This window comes from Trifolium pratense, linkage group LG3 (assembly GCF_020283565.1).
Source record: "Trifolium pratense cultivar HEN17-A07 linkage group LG3, ARS_RC_1.1, whole genome shotgun sequence".
Lineage (NCBI taxonomy): Eukaryota > Viridiplantae > Streptophyta > Magnoliopsida > Fabales > Fabaceae > Trifolium > Trifolium pratense.
The window spans coordinates 45,047,142-45,071,386 of NC_060061.1; the positions used below are offsets into that span (position 1 = coordinate 45,047,142).

At 33.2% G+C, this 24,245-nt stretch overlaps 3 protein-coding genes across 3 annotated transcripts; 1 reads left to right on the plus strand and 2 right to left on the minus strand.

The window, feature by feature from the left end:
- Positions 1-2,549: 2,549 nt before the first annotated feature.
- On the minus strand, positions 2,550-7,132 carry LOC123918902 (truncated FRIGIDA-like protein 1). Its single transcript, XM_045971077.1, has 3 exons — positions 6,161-7,132; positions 3,594-3,757; positions 2,550-3,523 (listed from the first exon to the last, which is right to left on the minus strand). Exons 1-3 carry the CDS (start codon positions 6,945-6,947, stop codon positions 2,939-2,941), a joined length of 1,536 nt encoding a protein of 511 aa, XP_045827033.1. The 5' UTR covers positions 6,948-7,132; the 3' UTR covers positions 2,550-2,938.
- A 7,618-nt stretch (positions 7,133-14,750) lies between these two features.
- On the plus strand, positions 14,751-16,991 carry LOC123918903 (probable serine/threonine-protein kinase WNK11). Its single transcript, XM_045971078.1, has 3 exons — positions 14,751-14,849; positions 15,531-16,034; positions 16,353-16,991. The coding sequence occupies exons 1-3, from the start codon at positions 14,847-14,849 to the stop codon at positions 16,752-16,754; spliced, it is 909 nt and encodes a 302-aa protein (XP_045827034.1). The 5' UTR covers positions 14,751-14,846; the 3' UTR covers positions 16,755-16,991.
- Positions 16,992-17,619: 628 nt separating this feature from the next.
- LOC123915212 lies at positions 17,620-22,433 on the minus strand. The gene is made up of 3 exons (XM_045966352.1): positions 22,406-22,433; positions 18,676-18,907; positions 17,620-18,552 (listed from the first exon to the last, which is right to left on the minus strand). Exons 2-3 carry the CDS (start codon positions 18,748-18,750, stop codon positions 17,620-17,622), a joined length of 1,008 nt encoding a protein of 335 aa, XP_045822308.1. The 5' UTR covers positions 18,751-18,907; positions 22,406-22,433.
- Between the last annotated feature and the right edge of the window lie 1,812 nt (positions 22,434-24,245).

A 24,245-nucleotide genomic window follows, 5' to 3' on the forward strand; every position in this document is an offset into this window, starting at 1 on the left:
ACCAAGAAAGCTGGCCAGTCTTTCATTGGAACACATTGAGTATACGTCTCAACATGTAATCAACTGAGTAAACATCAATTTCCACACATATATAACAAGGTCTCTTACATGTTACATTACAGAAACCATCAATATCAAGGTTATAAAAAGGTGAGAGGCACATCTACAACAATTTCAATCTATACAACAGCAAACTGTATTGCATACACATCCTTTCATAGGTACAATATCACTTCATGGGTAGAATAGTTTCACATTTCTTCAATACATTAACTTTCTTAAGACTTATACACCTATTCTCACTCACAAGTAGGGTAAAATAAATAAAATTAGAGGGTTAACTACCAACTTGTAACTTGCTACACATAAAATATATAGAAGCTTCATAAATGGTCATAGTTTTGCACCATAGGATTAACAAAATCAACTTGAAGTACACAGGACTAGAAGCATTCACATAGAACTTAAATACCAGATAAATAATAACTTTCTTAACCTAGTTCTGTGGTGCACAAGTGAAGTAGGTGTCATACCATGCAGAAGTAGGTGATGGGACTTAATGATCCAATTATGGAAAATAAACTTGTGCAAGATGCAACACTATTTTACTTGACCACCATAAAATCAACCACTTTTTTAAAGTTATTACTATCATTGATAGTGAAATTTTCTTTATTAGTACTTTTCTATCATTGATAGTGAAATTTTCATCTTTTTCTTGATCTCATGACACAAAACCTAGCCTGAATCAGAGGCACCAGGAGTTTATTTTTCGACGTTTTAACATCACTTCCCCTGGACTCAATCAAGGGGTTCAAGGCCATGGTCCATCAATGTATGATCGATGGGCACCCAAACATGTCACAGTTTGGTCTGCTTTCCACAAAAATGAGACCTCAATTATTATGGACAAAAGCATACATAGCATGCTTTAATTAGCATCCCCCCCCCCCCCACGTCGACACTACTAATATAAAAAACATAAGACACAGACATGAGTGTGGGACACCAACGCATAATCATAGAGGTGTCCATGCTTCATAGCATCTAACATCAACTAATCTACCTGTGCAAAAGATTCAAATGACTCAATTGGAATTAGTTCTTCAGGTACACAGAATCAACCAGTAAAAATTATATCTCAAACCTGCAGCTCAACTGTTGAATAGACAATGAGATATAATCGATGTACACAAATGGTTATCAGAAAACAGTACTGTATATACTAGACAATATTAAATGGTTAAAACAGAGAAATCAGACGTGAGAAACTGCACTGTATATCATTCCTGTCGGTAAGGGTATTCTAAGGCTTTGTTTGAGAATTTAGAGGGAGGAAAGTAGAGGAAACAAATAGAGAAATCTTCCACATTTTATGAGAGGTTTTTTTTTAGGAAATGATAAATGAATGCTTATGATTAATATATTTTTAATTTTGCGAATATTATAACAACATAGATTAAATTTGAAGAATTCGTATAAACACTTCAAAAACCTCGTCCAATATAACTTTTGAGTTCCTCCGAATTAGGAGTATTTTGTATTATGAAGAAAAATTAATCCTCCAAAGCTCTCCCCTCAAATTCTTTTCTTTTTTTTTTTGAACGGCAAATATATTATTAATAATAATCAAGTCTCTGCACAAGATGGACAGAGACCGGCAAGAGAAGCTACAAAACAAAGGCGCCGTATATAAACAGAACACCAATGAAAAACCAAAACAGACACCACCTAACAGAGGTCCACTTCTAAACCCATACTTAGAAAGACACTTATAAACCCTCCTCAAATTCTTCTATTCTTTCCACTTGCTCCTTCCTCTTTTTTTTCAAAACCCTCCCCTCCCCTCCAAACTCACAAACAAAATACGATTGATAACGAAAAGGAAAAATAGGAGGTGTGAAAAGAAAGACATAATAAAAAGAACAATTACAATTTACAACTGAATACATCTTGCTTTGCCATCCCATTAGGATAGCTCACTATGCGCAGGGATGATAACAATTAACACGACTCCTGAAAGCCTAATGTTAGTTACATAATGCACAATATTTTTGGCCTAAAGCATTTATCTTGTCTGGATATAATTTCACCCATGTTTATATATATGCAAGATAAATTACACTTGAATGAAAGACAAACGGGCAACAAGCTGCACCACTAACCCATGTTTGGATAAAAAAGGATAGTTGCATAAGGCATATAATAATCCAACATTACACTTTATTGAATCTTTAATGAAATGGAAGAAATTTAAAAACAATTAAAATGGAGAAAAGAATATCAAAGAGCACATTAATAGAAACCTTCAAAAAAGACTTTTTAATCTATATGGATCTTCTGAAAAGAATGTTATATTTAATAGGTCCTGTAATCAATCAACCCGTGGGACGAAGTTTCAATTTGTGTGTGGGTGATTGCATGAACAGTAGATTTGTTTAGTAAGTCATCATTCTCAACTGAAAATGCAACTATGTATGTATAAGATTCTATTCTAGACAAAGGCTGTGGTTTGGGAAAGAGGGGGAAGGGAGAGAAAAGACCATTACTAACATCTAAAAGTGATTTTATAACTAAAAAATCATTCTTTTACATATGCATAGGAAACACTCAAGTTGAGCCTTATATAAATAACATAACAAATAATTTATTGATGGAAATCAAGGAAGATGGAAAGAAGATTTAACTTTTGAGGTTTTTGCACCTCAGGATGTAACAGATTTTAAAAATCCCTCTGCTTGAATAAATAAAATTGTGAAACTAAGCATTCCTTCACAATTCACAATTACTGAATCCAATTTCTACCATACAATCATGGTCAATGTAGCAAAGCAGCAAACTACACTCTTAAAAACCAAACACCCAAGGTGGAAGTTAAGGGAGACGCTAGAATACCAGCGCATGAGTTTAGTACTAGCAAGAGAAGCAATTTATTGATCTACTGAGGATAATAAGGTTTTTGGTGATGATATCGCAGATTAATACCACCATAAGCAGATGGCATATGTGGCTCTGATGAGTGTATCATATGAGAACCACCTAGGTTGGGACCTATGGGAATTCCAGCAAAACCATAAGTCCCGGCTGAAGGACCTGGGTAAGAAGGCCTGGTTAGGCTAGGGCCCATCATGCCAGGTGGCATAGCTGGCGAGCTCATGTATGGATATGCATGTTCTGGAAACAAACCTGAGGGATTAACAGGAGGTTGCTGGTACTGGCATATTGTTGAATTGTCGCCAGTTATATTCTTGAGGACAGCTGCTGGACCAACTGAAGTGGATGTTCGAGGAAGCTTGCTCTCATTTTGCTGCTGCTGCTCCATACTTCTCTTTCGTTGTTGTTGCAGTGGATGCTGATTTAGAATAGAAGCTGGTGTTCTGTCTTTCATATTTGCATCATGCCCCTTCATTTGCTTTATACGCTGGTCAAGGCTAGCTCGTGGGTATTCAGATTCAAGCTTATGATTCTCAATAACCGCAATTATTGATTTCAGTGTATGAAGTTCTCTACTAATAATTTCCCTCTGCAAAAATACCCCAATGAATATAGGAGGTGGCACTAGGCATTATGTTATCAATCAAGGTGACACTTACCCTTGGCTTTCCTTCCTCGGAAAGTCTTCCAGAAAGTTGCTTAGCTTCTTCCACACCAGCTTTCAAAATAGGAACAGGTGGAATCTTATGAGCAAGATTAAACTCAAAAACATACTTGACAGCTTGAACATGTTTGCCTCTATCAACAAGATTCTGAACAATTTCTGCAGACCACAAACAAGCATTGTCTTATGACTTATGAGTAAAAATACTTAAGAGGGTAACATTAGAAATTGGGCATGTGAGACTACATATACCATTAGAGATACATACAACTATCACATTATCACAAATTTAATCAAATTAATTCCTTTTACATATTATTTGCATTGCTAGTAGCCCAGTAACTCTTCATATGTGCGTGGTAGTATTTTTTTAGCCACCTCTATGTTTCAACGGGATAAAGCCACTCAATTTGGAAATACCAAATATACACATTCCATAAAGACAAATAGAAAGCAATACAAATCTTTGTTTTTTATACATTTAATTACACAACAGTTTTCATCAGCAGGGAGAGAATTAGGGAAAACTTTCCCAAGTCAACCTTACTGAACCTTGCTTAACATTAAAACTTCCAATGGCAGTGGAAGATTCCAATTTCGAATAGTCAACCAAGTATTATAGCAGCAGGTAATTGAGAAAGGGGGCGAAAAAGATTGTATGGGTAGCTGAACTTCTTTGCTACTCCAATAGAACAATAGGGTTTAGTTCATCACACGAAACCATGATGGCTGCCTCAACATTAAAACAAATTACGAAACAATGGTTTTTTTCACTTAGCTTTCATTGAAAAGAAAATGTGCTGAATGATTACTCTCTCTGTTCCTTTTTTAAGTGTCGTATTAGCATAAAGCTCTCCAACCAAGGTAGTGGATTGTTCATTGTTGTATTCTTTTCAATTCTACCCTCATTTAATCCAACATTTACTTTTTCTTTCCAAATAAATTTAGCACATAGACTCTTTCTCTCTCCATTAAATTTTATGGAAAATGTGAAGTGGAGTTATTGAGAAAGTAAGGGTATAATTGACAAATTGTACCTTAAACCATCAAAACGACACTTAAATAAAAACAATTTTTTTCTTTCTAAAATGACACTTAGAAAGGAAAGGAGGGAGTAATAGATTTGATAACTATGAGGAATGGACAAAAAAGATACCGGACGCAACACAAACAAGCCCATGTGAGCAATTTCTACAACATAGGACACACCATGATACTGTTTGTATATAATTGTAGACACACATATCAGTTAAAATCATAAAAAATAAAATAAAAAATAAAAAGAGGCCATCTTTACTGAAGTATTGGAAAATTGTGTTGCGCATGTCCAAAACAAATAGAAAATAATTCTTAAACAGTACACCTTATAAGGAATATCTGAAATGTTGCACAAGTATCGGTATCAAATGTCGGACAACCTTGTAACTAACTACTAAGCTATGTCATACAGTGGCCCACTTCAACATTACTAAAGAAGACAAAACTTGAATTGGTAGGAGAACCGAGAATGTGTACAGGGAAAGTCATGGCCCTAGAGTAAATATCAGGAGAAGCTTAGGAGTAAGGGATTATCAATAAAGACTAAAAAAAGACTAAAATGGATTCTTCAGGAGTTGGGAAGGTGTGATGAAATGGGCTTGCAGAGTATTTCAATGTTTTGTCATAACATAAAACTATTTCTTTTTTTGAACAAGATAAAACTATTTCTTATCCATCAATTTACTAAAAGATTGATCTTTCTGTCTATTTAAAAACTTGGAAGATGCTAGCATCCATGTAAAGGAGAGAGGAGCTAAGTATACTACACACCACCTTTGTTACAACAATATTTTAGTGGCGACATGTTATAGAGGTTTTAGTTACAGCTATAAATTTCTCACATGCCTGACATATATTAAACAGAGCAATTTTGTTCGAAAGACAAGTAACTACTCCCTAAAGAGTATATTATAAGCAAAAACGGATCAAATTACGCGTATTAATAAAAATAGTCAAAAAGAAACTAAGTCTATTGCCTAAATTACCCTCCATGACTAATAAATTTTACATTGCCACTGCATATCCATTAAACTCATTTTATTCCAAAAAATATAAGTTAATTTTATGGTATATTTTGTTTTTTTTATCATGTATGACTTCGTATTCAGTTATTTATGATGTTTTCACTAAAAAAATATCAACTTCCAGTTTTCAAGAACATGTAAAGGACTTTTTTTTTTTTGCCAATAACTTAAATTACCATTCACTTCTTTTCTTTCTTTCTCTCATCATCAATATCAATGGTGAGAACTCAATACCCTTATGAAGAGGTATGTGTCCAAAACTTGTGTCAGAGAATCATCCTTCCCGATTAAACTATGGTTATGTTTGATCTTATAGTCGATTGAGTAGGGCCAAATGAACATTTGTGCAATCTATTATCAATGTTTTTCGAAACATACAGTATATCCTAATTCCTATCCTAACACACACACACACACACACACACACACACACAAGTGTTATCCTATCAATTAACATCTCAAACAACAAAAAATCTTTAGAAAAAGTCAACAGCCTTACCAGGAACTCTATCTGTCATTCCAATATCCCGACAAAGCTTCATGAACTCTCCATTAACGGCAGCCCTGGCAGCATATTCAACAAGCTCATCCATACTGAATTCAGAAAGAATACCAAATCCATAAACCAAATATAAAAACCCCAAAGCCCCCACAATGTTACCATAATCATCCCTCATCCTCGCTTTCCATTCCAAAGCCACCTTCAACGCTTTCTCCTTAACCTTAGAACTCACATTCACACCAGCAACACCCAAAAGCTTCAACAACGTATTGCAAATCCTCCCCATCCTACTCAATCCCTTATCATTAAATTTACCATTCAACACATAAAACCCTTCCAATGATTGCAAAACCATCTCCCCCGCATCTGGAGCATGCTGAAACTCCTCGATAAGTTCCGCCTGAATCCTAATTCTATCCTTAAAATTATCCAGAATGTAATTCCTCAACCCTATACCATCAACCTTCTCACACAAAACTCTCAATTTGTTCCTGCTCGACGACGGGTAGGTAGGGTTTACAGAAAAGTTCTCGTCTTTGGGGTTGGAAATTAGGGTTTTGGATTGGGATTGAGAATGCGAGTGTTCCAGTGATTGTAGGATTTCAAAGCGGTTATTAAGGGATTTTTGGAGAGTGGTGAAGTGGGAATCGAGTTCAAGCCATGAAAGAGGAAGTGAATGATGGAATGAAGAGTGAGATTGGAGATTTTCGAATGCGGTTTTGAGATTTTCTTTCTTTGTGTCGATGAGATTCAATGCTGCTGAAATTATTTTCAATGTTGCCATTGTTTAAACCCTAGAATGGAGATGGAGACAGAGATTTGAGAGATTAATGGAATGATTGGGAAATTCTGTAAACCCTAGTGTGAAGATGGAGACGGTGAGAGTGAATGACCGCCGTTTTGCGCTGGCGGGAATAGTGTCTTGCGGAGGAGGAATGGTGATGTTTTTTACATTTAAATTAAAGGGCTAAATATGTTTTTTTTTCTTCATAGTTTCATAGAATTCTCGTTTTAGTCCTCAAGTTTGTTGTCACATTTTTTAGTTCTTGAAGTTTCTTTACACAAGATTTTTAGTCTCTACTTTTAATCAAACTATCGTATACTTTCACATTTTTTAATTATCTTTTATATTCATGTTTATAATATTATAAGAACTTCTTCGATAAAAATTTAGATTTGTTTAACATAAGATGAATTATTTATGAATTTTTATGTGCAAAAAACTAAAAAATTCATATTTAATTCATCTCTTGTTAAAAAAAATTAAATTTTTGTAAGAGAGATTCATATAATGTACTAAACATGACCGCAAAAAAAAATTAAAATTTTGAATGATATGCACGAGTTGAATGAAAAGTAAGGATTAAAAACCTTGAGTGAAGAAACTTCAAGGACTAAAAAGTGTCAAAACAAACTTCAGGGACTAAAACGAAAATTTTGTGAAACTATAGGGACCAAAAACATATTTAACCATAAATTAAAAGGTATATATATTTAGGGATGTATTGGATTAGGATTTTGAAATAATATTTTAACAAAAAACAATCTTGAAGACAAAATGGGCCAACCCGCTCCGTAACGAAAATTGCTTTTTAGGCCCTGCCATTGCTCTTAGGCCCCCCAAACTGACGAAATTGCCCCTGAGGTAATTGAGGAAGTTAGGATCCGATAGTAATATACTACTCTCCAAGCTTTGTGCATTGAGTATCCACACAAACAAGAGTGTGTTTATGAAGATCAGTAATATCAATTCTGTTTGATTTAGGCGAGAGTGCAAGACTTAATACCAATTCGGAACAACAGGAAATTCGGATTATGAAATCCGAAATTATGCAAGGTTGGAATGTAAATTTCGAAATCATGCAACATACATGGGAAAAGTGGGTATCAGAATTTATGGGCCAAAATCTTTTTTTTTTTAAAAAATAATAAAAATTTGTATTTCGGAAGTTACAATCCGAAGGACACCCTTCACCTTCTTCTTCCTTGGAACAATACTATTCATCTCCTTCTTCTGCTCGATTTTATCAAATGGATGGGTTTTATAGGTGTCATGCTGTTTTTGTTTCTATAGTCTCTTAATTCATTGTTCAAAAGTTATAGGGTATTAGACATAATGCATATTGATCATTTTCAGAAACAGAACCTATAGTATATATGATTCACCGTTTTGCAGCCAAGGAATGGAAGAGGATGGTTACCAAAGCTACATTTGTTGCTCTTGGTGTTGGATAAATCCATAGCAGAATCCAGATGGTTCACCGTTTTCAGAATATAAATTCCGAAATAAAACTTATTCGGATTGTAGAATATAGATGATTTTAAGTCCAAAACTAGGGGTATTTTGGGATTTGCGGGGGCCTGAGAGCAACAAGAAGGGCCTAAAGAACAATTTTCCTCTGTAACAACCTGGCCTGTCACCAACCCATCAAAAGCAGTGCGGGATGGGACGGACCAACTAGAGGTAGCGGGTTGAGTATTTCACCCCTCTCCATTTTATGGCGGGCCGGCTATGCATCAATTGGCGTGGTAGCCGGCAAACCAGCCGACCCGCCATAAAACGGAGAGGGGTGAAATACCTAACCCGCTACCTCTTGTAGTGCAGAAGCTTCATCATCACCTTTCCTTTTGCCATTTCCTTTGTTACCAAACCGACATTCATTTGCAAAATGGCCAAATTCTCACGATTGTAGCACTGCACATTTTTCTTGTTAAATTTTTGCGAGTTCTTGGAATTAAAAGAACATCCTCCTCCTTTATTTGAGGATTCAGCTTTGTCATTTCCCTTTGACCCTTCTTTGATCTCTTTATTCTTGTTCTTTTCCTATTGTTTCTTGCCATTGCCACCCTTTTTATTTGAATGAGCAAACAATGCTTGATCTGAGTCTTTATCTCCATCACTAAGATCAAACACACACGCAACAGTGCTCTGTATACCAATTTGATGGAGATACTCTATGAATTTGGAATTTGGAAATAAGAGAGAATGATTGGAAAAAGTAATTGTGATTGCATATATGAAAAAATCAATTTGTACAAGACTTATATAGTGATTACTTGAACAACAAGTAACTGCAGTAAACCTAACTAACTAACAAACAAACATTTGAATTACATTCATAACAATAACACTATTATTTGATATTTATTATACAATCAAATTTTTATCATTCAATTGAGACATATCGTGATTTCATTCCCAAACACACTTTAATTATGAGTTGAAGCTACCAATTACTCTGAGCTTCACTGTACTCCTTCATCTTTTCGTTGAGAAATCCTTAAAAAGATATGGTAGCTTTCAAAGAAAAAGGCAACTTGCATAGTCATATTATTATTCTCACATGAAGAAAACCATATTGAAGAGGTAGGGTGATTATGCCGGGAGTGTTTCATATAAATTTTGACGCCGTTTGAAACAACAAGAAAATAAAATTGAGATAATGACTCAATTTATATTGGTTAAAAACAACAAGAAAATAAAATTTTAATGCTACAAAATTTAACGTACATATGTTTTCTTTTGTTTTGCTAAATCAACATAGAGTGAAGGATCCGAAATGTCTTCCTCTAAAAATAGAAAAAATTTCAATGTCATTGATCATCATCATTTTTAATAACTAATACTAAGGGTCCGTTTGATCTGTAAAATATAAACACTTGACAGAACAATACAAGATAAATTAGTAAGACAACCATTTAAGGTATTGAACAAATCAGGACCGGCCCAAGGGGGTAAAGCAGCCAAACCCTAGCTTTAGTCCCAAAAAATAACTTTTTTAAAAGAGGGTTTAGGCCCCAAAAAGAAATCTTTATATACTATATAGATATAGATATATAGGCCTCCGTTTTCAATCCTAATAAGCCTCATGGTCTAGTTGGTTAGGTGTGTTATGTGGTTACTCTAAGAAGCCGGTTTGAGCCTCATCCAGGTCTATTTTAATTTTCACTGTTTTTTCCACTTATTTAATGTTCTAATTGTTTAAAGAATATTTATTCAAAGAGATAAGTTGTGTAGAGAATATTATTTATTTATGCCTAAAAAACAAATAGAACATTATTTATTTCAAACAAAAATTATTGGTTTATATATGCCATAATACAAATTTGTTCTTAACAATATATATATATATATATATATATATATATATATATATATATATATATATATATATATATGAGTCAGGATCCGTTGACACCAACTAGTTTGACACCAAATGTTACACCTCTCAATAACATTTTAACCGATATAAATTTTATAAAATCCACCGTTGGATTGAAAGTTTACATCATATAGATCATTTGTGTAAAATTTCAAATAAATCCAAAATCATTTGATATGTTATTGAGATACATCAAAATTAACGGTTTTTGTATTTTTTTAAATGCTGTTAATCTTTATGTGTCTCAATAGCATATCAAATGATTTTGGATTTGTCTGAAATTTTCCACAAATGATCTATATGATGTAAACTTTCAATCCAACGGTGGATTTTATAAAATTTATATCGGTTAAAACGTTATTGAGAGGTGTAACATTTGGTGTCAAACTAGTTGGTGTCAACGGATCCTGACTCTATATATATATATATATTTATTTATTTATTTTACCGTAACAACAATATTTTATTAAAGTTTATAACATACAACTCAAATATTTTTTTTTTGAAGAAGCTAAATTAGCCCACCCAAATTGGCGCCAGAGAGAATCGAACCTCAGACCTCAAGAGGAGCACACTCCCAGGTCCCAAGCCAATACCAATGCACCAACCCAAGTGGGTTCATACAACTCAAATATTGAAGCTCAATTTTAGATTAATTTAAATAGGAATAAAATGCCCAATATTTCCTGAAATTTCAAAATTCGTCAAATACCCCTTGAAATTTGGAAATTGGCAAATATCCCTTGAAATTGTAAAACGTCAGTCAAATTGCCCTCTGCTCCGTTTACTCCGTCTATTTTGATGAGAAAAAGATGGATGAGACAATAATTGATAAAGAGTATGATGTGGGTGATTGATGTTTCTTGTCTCGTTATGAATCTGATGACTCAAATTGGTTTATTGGGTGGTTAGAACCTATTGATTATGATTTTGAAAGCAATGATAATGATGATAAGGATGATTCTGATGATGATATTTTTGCAGTTTTGCTTTCTTGTTATTCACCTAGTTGTAAGGAGGTTGAAGGTTCAAACAATGTGTTTTTGAAGACTCAAAATAGACGGAGCAAACGAAGTAGGAGACAATTTGATTGACGTTTTACAATTTCAGGGGGTATTTGCCTATTTCCAAATTTCATGGAGATATTTGACAAATTTTAAAATTTCAGGGGTGTATTTGGCATTTTACTCATTTAAATATTATAAAAATTATGAAACCGAAATAAATAAATTAAAGGGTTAAATTAGTTTTTAGTCATAATATATATCTACAATATTATAAATTTGAATAAAAAAAACTTATTAATTTTGTTAAAAGTACAATGAGTTAACTTGAAAGCATGGACAAAAAAATTAAAATTTGAAATATTTATAGTGATTAAAAATTTATTTAACCCTAAATTAAATTAAAATGAATAAAACAAATATTAAACAATAAAATCATTTTATTTTATTTTGTTCATATTATAGAAGTTTTCTCTAATAGTATTTTGTTCATTTAGTACTTATGTTCTATAAGTACTAAATATTAATTTCATTACAAATATAATGGATTCATTTTTAGTTTTCTTATCAAAAAAATTCTTTTATTTATTTATAAATATAAATTTTACATTTTGTTTTTTCTTGTAATATTGTTTACCAAAGAAATGCATTTTTTTATTAGGTCTCACTTCAATGTCCGCTTTAGGCCCCACATTATGTTGGGCCGACCTTGTAACAAATTTTGTGTTGTACAATTTTTGCTTGACAAAATGTTATTTTGGTATTTTAAACCACTTGTGCATAGGACAAAAAGTTGTATCATGGTTTGGTGGGGTCAAAAATTTCAGTTTTTGTCTTGTCCCTTAACATACCGTTTTATCTAGTATCGAAAACAGTTTTAAAATCAAACAAACTACGAGATTTTAAAAAAATGTGTATACGCAAAGTATCGTATTCAGTGTATCTAATAACAGTAGTCTTCATTTTTGGAGCTTCATATACTCCACCGCTCCGCTCTAACAAATACGGTTAAAATAAGGAACACTGTTTGTTGTAGCATCAACTATCAAGTATATCAAGCAACCACCCCACATGCACTATACGTACTTTTCGTGAAATATAAAAGAGCAGTACTTACGTAGTATCCTTAATTAGTGGTTGCAAAAGCCAACTTGTTTGTTTATGTCATGTTATTCTTTCGTGTAACCATAATTTCATGAGGAGCCCCTGGCTAGCTATGCGTAGGGATCACAAGAGGAGGCCAGCCTACGAACTGAAAAACAATATATAGTCATAATGAAGAATTTAAGGGTATATTGGCAAATAAATAATCAATACTAGTAAGTTAATTGATAGCAGAAGAAATTATAGCAATATTTGAACAGATAAGCTCACAAATTAAACAAATGTATTCAAGTCCTCCGATGACTGATTTTTGTATTTTAAAAGTTTTCAATGTGCAAAATCATTTTTTTAAAGTCTTTGTCATTACTAAAATTATTTGGCAATCCCATTCTCAGTAGGGTTAAGTATAATTCTGATGATGCTTCAAAGAATAAACCTGAACCTTATGCTTGTGTAGTTCAGATCAATTTCATAAGGTCCACAATGAGTTATAATTAGGGTTACTTCGAGACATAACAATTTTTATATTAACTAGAACATCGACCCGTGCGGTGCACAGGTTTAATTAGCTGTAAGATATGTAATTATAAATTATTATATGATAATTGCAATAATTTAAGGTATATGAAATTTTTTGAGAAACATTAAATGATAGTTCAACAATAATTTTGTGAGTCCCAACGTAGAAATCGTGTTAAAAAATTCAGGAGTATGAACATCATTCGTTGTTTGACCATCTACATTTTGTGCGAGTGGAGTATCATAACTCAAAATATGTTTTTTCTTCACCGGGAATTAAATCCAATCACATATAATCATTTATTGTGTCGACTGTTGAATTTTTAGGAGCTAAGATAGCTCTATTTTGGAAATATGTTATATCGTTCATGTTTTGTAAAAGCTGAGGATATGTGTTTTCAATGATAGAATCAAGAGGATCACCTGAATTTGGAATCAATAAATCTGATTGAATGTCAAGTTCTAAATCATCGTCGTTGTCATCTTCAATTTCTCCATCGCCAACACCCAAAACCCATTCAAAAAACAATCTTTTTGATCCGGAAAGGTTAGGATACATTGTTAGCAAAAGAAACAAATGTGAATCAGTGATTTTTTCGTAATTAATAATATAGTCACGTTGATATATATCTGGAGTCAACTACTATTTACATAAATATCACCTTGATATATATTTGCAGTAATACGATCAACCATACTCCTCAACATGAACAAACTTTTAAGTTCAGAAAGTCATAAAAAAAATATTTTTATTAGCATGTTTAGTTAAAAAAAGTAACTTTTAAGTCCAATGATTTTTTTCTTTCCGTAAAAAAAAACACTAAGAAAATGATTAACATGTTTAGTTAATTAGTGAAAAAATATTGAATTAGGATAAAAAAAATGTATATTTTTTTGAAAAATAAAACACTAAGAAAATGTATGATTTGATGATTTCCTAGATTTCTAATTATCGGTTTTTAATTGTTTAAATTGTGCAATGTAATTTGATGGTGTTTAATTGTTGTATGAAATCTTTCCTATGAAAATCGATGGTGCTTATCAATTATTGCACATAATTTTTATCACAATTGGTATACTTGTCATAGTGGTTGAAATATTGCTTGCACTGAAGAGTGTTTGAATCCTAGTCAAGACAGAATTGTATTATTTTTTAATAAAAATTGCAAGATAAAAGTGGAGGGAAAGGATGCAGGTTTGATTCCCATTGTAGACAAATTAAATTTTTTTTTTAATATAAAACTGCAATAAAAAGAGAAAAAAAATGATTAGGTTTATGGTTAGCTTATCGGAATAAACTTAGAATATAAGAGATAAATGATAAAGATATATTAATAAAGATTAATAAAGATTGGATTGAAAATTTGATAAAACTGTAACAACTTTTTTCATGGAATATTTTTATTTTAATTTGTTTTATAATAATTAAACTTAAATACTTGTGTAATGTGTGGTGTTATGTTAAAAAAAAAGTGGGTGGTGCTTGGTCAAACTAAATAAAACAACGTTTATCTAGAAAAGTTTTTTTTTTAATAAGGCTAGAAAAGTTTTTTTTTCAGTAAAAAGAAGTAACATTTTTTTTAGAAACATTTTATTTATAAAAAAAAAAAAGATAACCTCAAAATTTAATTTTAGTTACGTTAATCAAATCTGAATTAAAAAAAAAGATATAATATTTATTACTCAACCAATTAGAAAAAGATTCCCCAAACCGTTGAGATTTGTATGTGAATCAAATGACCATATTATCCTCCTTGATTTTTTCTATATAAATAAATACTCTTAGCCTTACCTCATAACCTCATTCACAAGTATCTGCCACATTCATTCCTATACTACGTGATTCCGCATCTTCACTTTTCTACAACAAAATAAAGCAATTCAAGTTTTTTCATGGTAAAGATCTTCTATTTTTATTCTTCATTATAATTTATACTTTTATTATATTATATTTCTGAATAATGTGTTAAATAATACCAATACTCATGTAGGAGTAATTTGTTATATGTTTAATTTTTATGTTCTTCTATTTACCTTAGATTTGATCTGAATTCTCACTCATGATTTTATTGTTTTTGTAATTTCCTTTGTAAAAATTGTTTCAATTTTGATCATGGAGATGCTTATCCCCACAATTTTAGTCACAATCTGATTTTCAAGGTTTTAATCTATTTTTGTGATAATTGTTGTGTTATATGTTTAATATTGTAGAGAATTATAGTTAAACAACCCTAAATTGAAGTTGAACTATGATTCTCGAAAGACATAAAAAACCCTAACCCTAATGCCGCCGTATAAATTGGGATTTTTTTAAGAGACATCAAAAACCCTAATGTCGCCGCATAAATTCCGAAATTTTTTTAAGAAACTCTTGTTTATTTTTCTTTTTTTGGATTTTATTGAGGTTTATTACTGAGAATTGAAGTCAGACGAAACCTAAATCTAAGTCTAATTATGGCATAGAGGCATCAAATGCAAAACCTTTCTAAAAGCTCTGTTGATTCTTTTTTCTTCTTTTTACACTCTAATTTGGTTTGCATGCTGATGATGTTAATCTAATTCATATTTTGGTTTTAGATGCCAAGTGTTAAACCAAATCCATCGGACAAAGACTCAGAGCCATTCGTCGAAACCGATCCAACCGGACGATATGGCCGATACAACGAACTCCTAGGATCAGGTGCCTGTAAGAAAGTATACAGGGCATTTGATCAAGAAGAAGGAATAGAAGTAGCTTGGAACCAAGTTAAGCTTAGAAACTTCAGCAATGATCCTGCAATGATTGATAGACTTTACTCTGAAGTGAGGTTGCTTAGAAGCATGACAAACAAAAACATCATTGCTCTTTATAATTTTTGGAGAGATCAAGATCATAATACATTGAATTTCATCACTGAGGTTTGTACAAGTGGGAATTTGAGAGAGTATAGGAAGAAACATAAACATGTTTCTGTTAAAGCTTTGAAGAAGTGGTCTAAGCAAATTTTGGAAGGGTTGAATTATTTGCATCTTCATGATCCTTGTATCATTCATAGAGATCTCAATTGCAGTAATGTTTTTGTCAATGGAAATACTGGCCAGGTAATTTTCTTTTACCCTTTCTAATTTTGATGCTGGTTTTAATCACATGTTATGTTATGTTATGTTACCATGATCTTGAGAAGTTAACAGTTAATAAAGTGAACAATTGAGTTTACAAATTGAGTTTACAGTAATGTTTTTGTCAATAATCTCAATTGAGTTTACAAATTAAAATAAATAATCTCAATTGTTGATGAAAAACTTAACTGATGTATCTTTTGTTACGAATGTGCATATTAGTTTATTCATACCAGTTGAAAATATGTATCTTTTATCACAAGATATCATTAGTAATATTATTTTGCTTCTCATTTATAGGTCAAGATTGGTGACTTAGGTTTGGCTGCAATTGTTGGAAAGAACCATTCAGCGCATTCGGTTCTAGGGACACCGGAATTTATGGCACCAGAATTATATGAAGAAAATTACACTGAAATGGTGGACATATACTCATTTGGAATGTTAGTATTAGAGATGGTGACACTAGAGATTCCTTATAGTGAATGTGACAATGTTGCAAAAATATACAAAAAGGTATCTTCAGGTATGAGGCCTCAATCCTTGAACAAAGTTAAAGATGCTGAAGTGAAGGCTTTCATTGAAAAATGTCTTGCTCAACCAAGGGCTAGACCTTCTGCTCAAGAATTGCTAAAGGATCCTTTCTTTGGTGTTTTAGATGATGATGAAAATGATGATGACAATTACTCAATTAATTTGTAATTAAAATTTGTCTTTATCTGTTATATCATATGTTGATACATGTTAGTTTCTTTAAATTGACTTACACTACTTTTAGACTCTAGTTGTAAGTCAATTTAGGGTAGGATTTGATGACTATGATATGTTAGATTATGATAAAAAGGAAATTGTTGATTATTAAGTTATTGTATTGTGTGACTAGAAATTGTCAATTGTATTTTTTTGAATTGGCAAGTTTTATTAAGTAATACTCCATAATTTAGAGAGTGGTTTTATGTCTTTCCTAGACCTTTTTTCTTCGTAATTTCGTTGTCTCAATCACTACAAGAAAACATGCATTTACTGAGGGCCAAAGGCCCTCAGTAATGCACAAATTTCGTCTAAAATGCATGCATTACTGACGGCCTTGGGCCCTCTGTAATTAGCTCGCCAGTAATGGTTACTGACGGCCCAGGACCGTCAATAACGTTACTGACGGCCTGGAGCCGTCAATAATACACACCGGTCAAATAAAAAGGACACGCAATTGTGACGGCCTGGAGCCGTCAGTATCACATTGTCTTTTACACATTGTGACGGCCTGGAGCCGTCAGTAATGTACATCGATTCAAAAAAAAATTAATAATTTAATTATTTAAAAATCAGTATTTGATTTTTAAATAATTAAATTATTAATTATTTTTTAAAAAAAAAATTAATATTAATTTTTTAAAACAAAAAATATACTGCATAATAAATAATTAAAAAATATTATAATTAAAATTTAATAAAAAGCATAATAAAAATACTTAACATAAGCATAATTAAATATAATGATAATATTGTCATTACAAAAAGAAAACAATTAAACAAATAATAATCAACAACAGATTATTAAAATTACACATCAACGTTGGTCAGGCGGCTGATATAGTGGTCGCTTCCCCTTGCCAGTGTCTGTTGGCTGACGCGACCTTCCTCGGCCTCTACCTTCCTCGTGTATTATGACTCCGGGGAGTGACGTTCGCAAAGGAGGTCGTGCCACAGGCCTATGAACGAAGTTAATTGGGGCTTGATTTGGGAAGAAGTTGCCTTGGGGTTGATTTGGATGTGGGATTATGAAGTCTTGTTGTGGATTTAATGATCTCTGGTATTCGGTGAAAGCAGTTTGTTGATTATTTCTACCGCTTCCGTCACTACTGCTTCCACTTGTTTGCCCAGTAGGATCAAAAAATTGTAAATGAACTGGTTCATTAAGCATCTGACTCATATCCTCTATGCTCATACTCAGTACTGGATCACCCTCTCGGTACTCCGGCAGCTGATTCAAATTAACCATGCTACTCAAATCCGGTCGATATTCTTGTTCACCGGCATTTTGATTTTGTCGTGCCGAAGCCTGAGATGATGATCCAACCCCTCCCCCCGCCGGCGCCGGCGCCCTCTGCTGTGAAAAGAATTCCTGCAATATATGTTGGACCCGTACGTCCACCCGGTCATCAAATGATGCTTCGAACTCATCGCGGAATTCTTCTCTATACGTGGCCCTCATTCGCGCTTCATACTCATCATCGGTTTCCTCTCTTTGAGTTGGACGAGAGCGTCCTGTACTCGATGAAGATGAAGATGTGTAAGTGACATCTCTCAAACCAGTTGGGTCACTTGCATATAGAGAAGATGTACACCCAGCAGCGAATTTGCGACCTCGAGTCGCACCACCAGCATTCTTAACAAAAGCCAACGACATCTTGTTTCGACGAACATCCTCATTATCTCGCCTATGAGGTGGTAGTCGTAGTTGGCTTGCATTATATTCTTCAACCCAAATTTGCGTCAACCTCTACAATAAATTAAAAAAAAATTATAATTAATTAATTATAATGTTTAGATATAATTATATAATGTTTAAAAAATAATGTTATACGAAATAAATAATAAATAATATATATAATTAAATACTTACCGACACTTCTTGCGCCCTTGCCCCCGTCCACTCACCGGAATCTGCATACCGGTGCATCATGTCATTCATCTCCATAAAGGTGGGTGGACGACCAAATTGTTGGATGAACTCAAGACGAAGCGTTCCGGCAGATTTAGACCCTCCAGAGTGTACGCACGCACGATTGGCTTCATCAGTATTTCTGTTGGCTTTGTTCTTTATACACTTTGCAATATACTCTTCCTCTTCCCATCTGCAGCAGAGCATAGGGTATGAATTGCCAGCGAGCCAAAGTGGTGGTTTTGAAGGATCCTTTTTAATCTTTTTCCGCGCTTCAAAAAGTAAGGTCGACAGACGCTTGGTGGCTTTTTTGTTGAATATACGCTCAATAGCCGCTGTGTGGTGATTCAGCCAAGTTACTTGCGACTACGAAAAATAAAGAAAAATTGTTAATAAATTAGTAAATATATGTTTAGTAACAAAATTGATTGGATAAAAAAGTAATTATAAATAAAAACGTACCCTGAAGCCATTCCAAAATTGTTGATATCCACGCTCATCTGCCCTGACCTCCGTCCAGTTGAGATATGGAGCCTGGAATTTGGATTTCAATGCATTATTGATTGCCTTATTCGCCGGATTTTGGGGTTGCAAACTGCACAATATATATATATTAGTTAAGAATAATTATCATATATATCCAATTAATTTATTAAACACAAATTCTTAATAATAATTAACTTACTCTGTGGCGGTATATGGCATGATGATGGGTCTACCATGCCGGTCAATCAACAATTCATTTTGAGGAGCTAAAAGTGCAATATCGGCTATTTCCTCGTCCTCGTGGTCATCATCGTCGTCGTAGGAGTCGTACTCCTCTTCCACACCGTCTACGGTTCGAGACTTGGGCATACCCTCCAACCATCGATTCCGAACAACGCGGCGGGGTAAAGCACGTCTACGTGGAGCGCGTCCGCGTCCGCGTCCGACACCCGGTGCTGGTGGAATATCATCAATGTCATCATCGACATTGTCATCATCAAAATTTTCTTCATCTGGATTCATCTATAATAAAAAAATATATGATAAATATATTTATATAATTAAGAAATACATGACAAATATATATATAATTAAGAAATACATGACAAATATATATATATAATTAAGAAATACATGACAAATATATATATAATTAATTAAGAAATACATGACATATATTGTTTTATAATTCATCATCATTAAACGATAAACAAATGCAACCAAAAACAAATATTCAAGTACAACGATTAATATTATTACAACGCGGATAACTATATTATAAAATTAATTGTCATCCCAATCTGATACATCAGCGCATCTCGCCAAATTCGACGAATAACCGTCCGGCATCTTCACTTCTTTTACCCATCGACAAACAGATTTTGCTTCTTCAGGAGATAAAGTATAGTTTGCACGAGGTTTAAGAAGTTTGCCGTTAGATGTCTCCACCAACAACAGTTCGTTACGTTTGCAATACAACCCTATGTCTCTCCTCGCGTTGTCATTATCTTTCGTTTTTCCTTTGACATTCATGACAGTGTTAAAAATATTTTCAAACACATTTTTCTCAATATGCATAACATCAAGGTTGTGACGTAAAAGGTTGTCTTTCCAATACGGCAGATCCCAAAAGATACTTCTTTTTGTCCAGTTGTGTGTTTGTCCATAACCACGCGGTTTAGATGCAACACCACCTACAACCTCAACCTTTGGAATATCTTTCACTTTGTTCCAGACTTGTCGGGATGTCAAATAATCTGGTGGATCACGAGTCTCGGTGTCACCATGAACAAAAGCATTTTTATTTCTTCTAAACGGATGATCAGTAGGCAAGAACCGACGATGACAGTCAAACCAAGTAGCCTTCCCACCGTTTTCTAACCAAAACGCTTTGGTGTCCATCATGCAAATAGGACATCCTAGTTTACCATGTGTCCCCCATCCAGACAACATCCCATATGCAGGAAAATCATTAATGGTCCACATCAAAGCTCCTCTCATATTGAAATTTCGTTTTTGGTTGATATCATACGTCGCAACACCGTTCCACAATCTCTTCAAATCATCAATCAAAGGTTGTAAATAGATATCAATACCAACAGTTGGACTAGATGGGCCTGGTATTACAGCGGCTAAAAACATGTAAGGTTTTGACATGCACATATCAGGAGGAAGATTGTACGGGGTAACCAGAACAGGCCAACATGAATATGGAGTGGCTGATACTTGAGTATATGGTGTAAATCCATCTGAGCATAACCCAAGTCGGACATTCCGTGGCTCCGAAGCAAATTCAGGATAAACTTGATCAAAATGCTTCCAAGCCATTCCATCAGAAGGATGTCGCAACTCACCTGACATTTTTCTCCTTTCATAGTTTTCACGATGCCATGTCATTTTACTGGCTGTTTGCATCGATGCATACAACCTTTGCAACCTTGGTATTATGGGTAAATAGAACATCGCCTTTCTTGGGATTGGCTTCCTTCTGACTGACCGTGAATTTCTTGTTACACGATATCTTGGTTCTTGACAAAATTTACATTCAAGTAATGCACCGTCATCTACACCAAATTCGTTGCTATAGTACAACATACACCCGTTAACACAACAGTCAATTCTCTTCGCTCCGAGTCCTAACTTTGCAACCAATTGTCTTGCTTCGTAATAATTTTTTGGCAAATCAAGAGGACGGTCTATTGTTATATCCAACATCAGTTTTGTTATCAAGTCCATGGTGTATTCTGAAACAAGACATTCAGACTTGATACCCAAAAGTCTAATACACACCGTTAACTTTGAGTCTCGAGAGCCTTCACACAACGGTGTATTTGTCTCTTTCAAAAGATCAAAAAATCGCTGGGCTTCCTCATTTGGTCTCTCGACGTTAACATCAGCGTCATATTCATCATCAGCAGGGTCGTCGACATCATTTGGCACATAAATCGGCGTATTAAACCCAAGGGCATTAGTTATCATATTGTCCATCTCATTAAACGGATCATAATGCTGATGATAATATTGGGGAACAACAACGGGCTGAAAAACACTGCTTGAAGCACGATTTTGATTCACGGGAACAGTCGTGGAACATCCTTCGCCATGACTTGACCAAACCCAATAATTAGGTTGGAATCCCTTTTTATATAAATGAGACCTAATTTCATCTTCGCTCTGTATTCTTGTACATCGACAAAGTACACACGGACATCTAATTCCCCCTTCACGTATCACAATGTCATTATATTTTACTGTATTGATAAACATTTCGACCCCTATTTTAAATTCCTCTTTAACCCGGCCCCTCTTTCCAGGATTATGTCTATCGTACATCCAATTACGATTGCTAAAATCCATATCTGTGTAGTTTAATTAATATATAATTAGATCGATATATGTATTAAATTTATTACTTTATTTTTCAAAAGTATTTTGGACATATATATATGTCTACTCAACAATAACATATAAACTTTTAACATTTTATTTTTAAAGTTTATGGTTTATTAAATCTAAAAAATACTAAGTTTTTTAGTTGACAAAACTACCGACTTTTTAACATATATATTATAATTTTTTAAAATATAATTGTTTTTCTTTTTTTAAATACATAGTAATAATAAAATGCTAGTAACTATTTCTAAGTGTACGGTAAAAATAAAACTATCACTAAATATTATAAATTAAAATTACATATATTACTTACTTGGGTGCCGGGTAGAGTCTTACTTGGCGCGCGCTCCTAACCACAAACTCCGCTCCTAACCCACGACCTCCGATGACCACGAGAATTTGCTAATAAAAATTGTAAATAACAAATTATTAGAACATATACATTTAAATAACAAAGTAAAAATTTTAACTTTAAAAGTAAAACACAAACACTTACCACTGTTTAGATGGAGATATGAAAATTACATCACTTTTTTAAAAATACACAAACTGTTAAAAAATTTCTTTTATAAATTTTTTTTAAAAAAATTTCGTTTTTTTAAAAAATAATATAAATATACTGTTTTTTTGAAAAAAAAAAATACTTATTTAAAAAAAATAATTCTGTTTTCGAAATAAACAAAATTAAATATATTTTTTTAATTTTTTTTACAAAAACAATAACTTTTATACATAGTGATAAGAAAATATTAGTAATAAATTACAAAGTATTAATTAATAACTATTACTAAGTATACGATAAAAAAAACTATCACTATATAAATTAAAATTACGTTACTTACTTGGGTGCCGAGTAGATTCTTACTTGGCGCGCACCTAGCCCACGAACTCCGCTCCTCACGAGAATAAGACTTGCTATTAAAAATGGTAAAACACAAATATTAGAACATATACATTTAAATAACAAAACAAAAATTTTAAATTCGTAAAAGTAAAACACAAACACTTACCACTTTTTGTATGGAGATTAAGTTGAAAGTATGAAATTTAAGAGAGAAGTTAGAGAAAATTTAGAGAGAGAATGAAAGGTAAAAATGAAGTGAAGGTGTAATAGATTTGTTGAAGAAGAATATATAAAGTAGTAATAAGCGAACCGTTGGAATTTAAATTTGAAATATGCATTACTGGCGGCCTGACACCGTCGTAAATGCATAACGTCTTTCTCATTACTGACGGCCTGGGACCGTCATAATTGACCACGCATTACTGACGGCCCAGGACCGTCATAATTGCTCATCTGCTTTAACTTTCCTGACGGCCTGGAACCGTCTTAATTGACCACGCATTACTGACGGCCTGACACCGTCACTAATGCTTAATGTTACCGTTTTAAAATTTTTCTTTCCCCCAAGACGCATTACTGACGGCTCCCAGCCTTCAATAACCCACAAATGCATTACTGAGGGCTAAAAGCCCTCAATAAGTTTGGTCAGTAATATTATGTTTTCTTGTAGTGAATGTGACATTGTTTCATTTTCTATCTTAGTGTGGTGCTGGGTTGATTTCCCGTCTTATTGCAATGTTTGTGGCTTTGATTTTAATAATAATCCAACTATTTCTTTTTCGTAAAAAATACTATAATTGAAAGTTTATATAAATCTTTTAGCTTCTAAAATAAAATTATAATGAAATTGGATAAGGGTTTCACCATGGATGAACATTGAACATGACTGATGAGTGTAAGGGTTTACCATGGATATGATGAACATGAGTGGAGTGCTTGATGATTTGAGACTGAGACTGTTTTGATTCTTCCGTATTTTGGGCACTTGAATAGGACAAATACGGAAAACATGGAACGTGGATATTTGATTTTTTTTTTTCTTTTTTCTCTTTATAGCAATATTGGAAAATATTTTTATATTTTAAATATATCTTTATGAATATCTTAAAAATCGTTGATTCTCTTAAAATAATAAAAGGAGACTTGAAAATAATTCAGAAAAAAAATTAAAATTAATTGGCTAATGGGCAATTTTTTTTTTGAAGAAGCAACTAATGGACGCTTCTATTTCTCTTCGATCTGTCGGATATGATTGACTTGCACCCGACAATTCAACCCTAACAACTCCTAAATGCAACGAACCAACATA

Bases quoted from the DNA above. Each gene is read 5' to 3' on its own strand.
- LOC123918902 (XM_045971077.1), bottom strand. From the start codon at position 6,947: ATGGCAACATTGAAAATAATTTCAGCAGCATTGAATCTCATCGACACA. The intron at 3,758-6,160 runs GTAAGGCTGTTG...TGTGGTCTGCAG, and splicing joins AATGACAGATAGAGTTCCTG to AAATTGTTCAGAATCTTGTT. The intron at 3,524-3,593 runs GTAAGTGTCACC...GTATTTTTGCAG, and splicing joins CCGAGGAAGGAAAGCCAAGG to AGGGAAATTATTAGTAGAGA.
- LOC123918903 (XM_045971078.1), top strand. The intron at 16,035-16,352 runs GTAATTTTCTTT...TCTCATTTATAG, and splicing joins TCAATGGAAATACTGGCCAG to GTCAAGATTGGTGACTTAGG.
- LOC123915212 (XM_045966352.1), bottom strand. From the start codon at position 18,750: ATGGAGATGAATGACATGATGCACCGGTATGCAGATTCCGGTGAGTGG. The intron at 18,553-18,675 runs GTAAGTATTTAA...AATTTATTGTAG, and splicing joins CAAGGGCGCAAGAAGTGTCG to AGGTTGACGCAAATTTGGGT.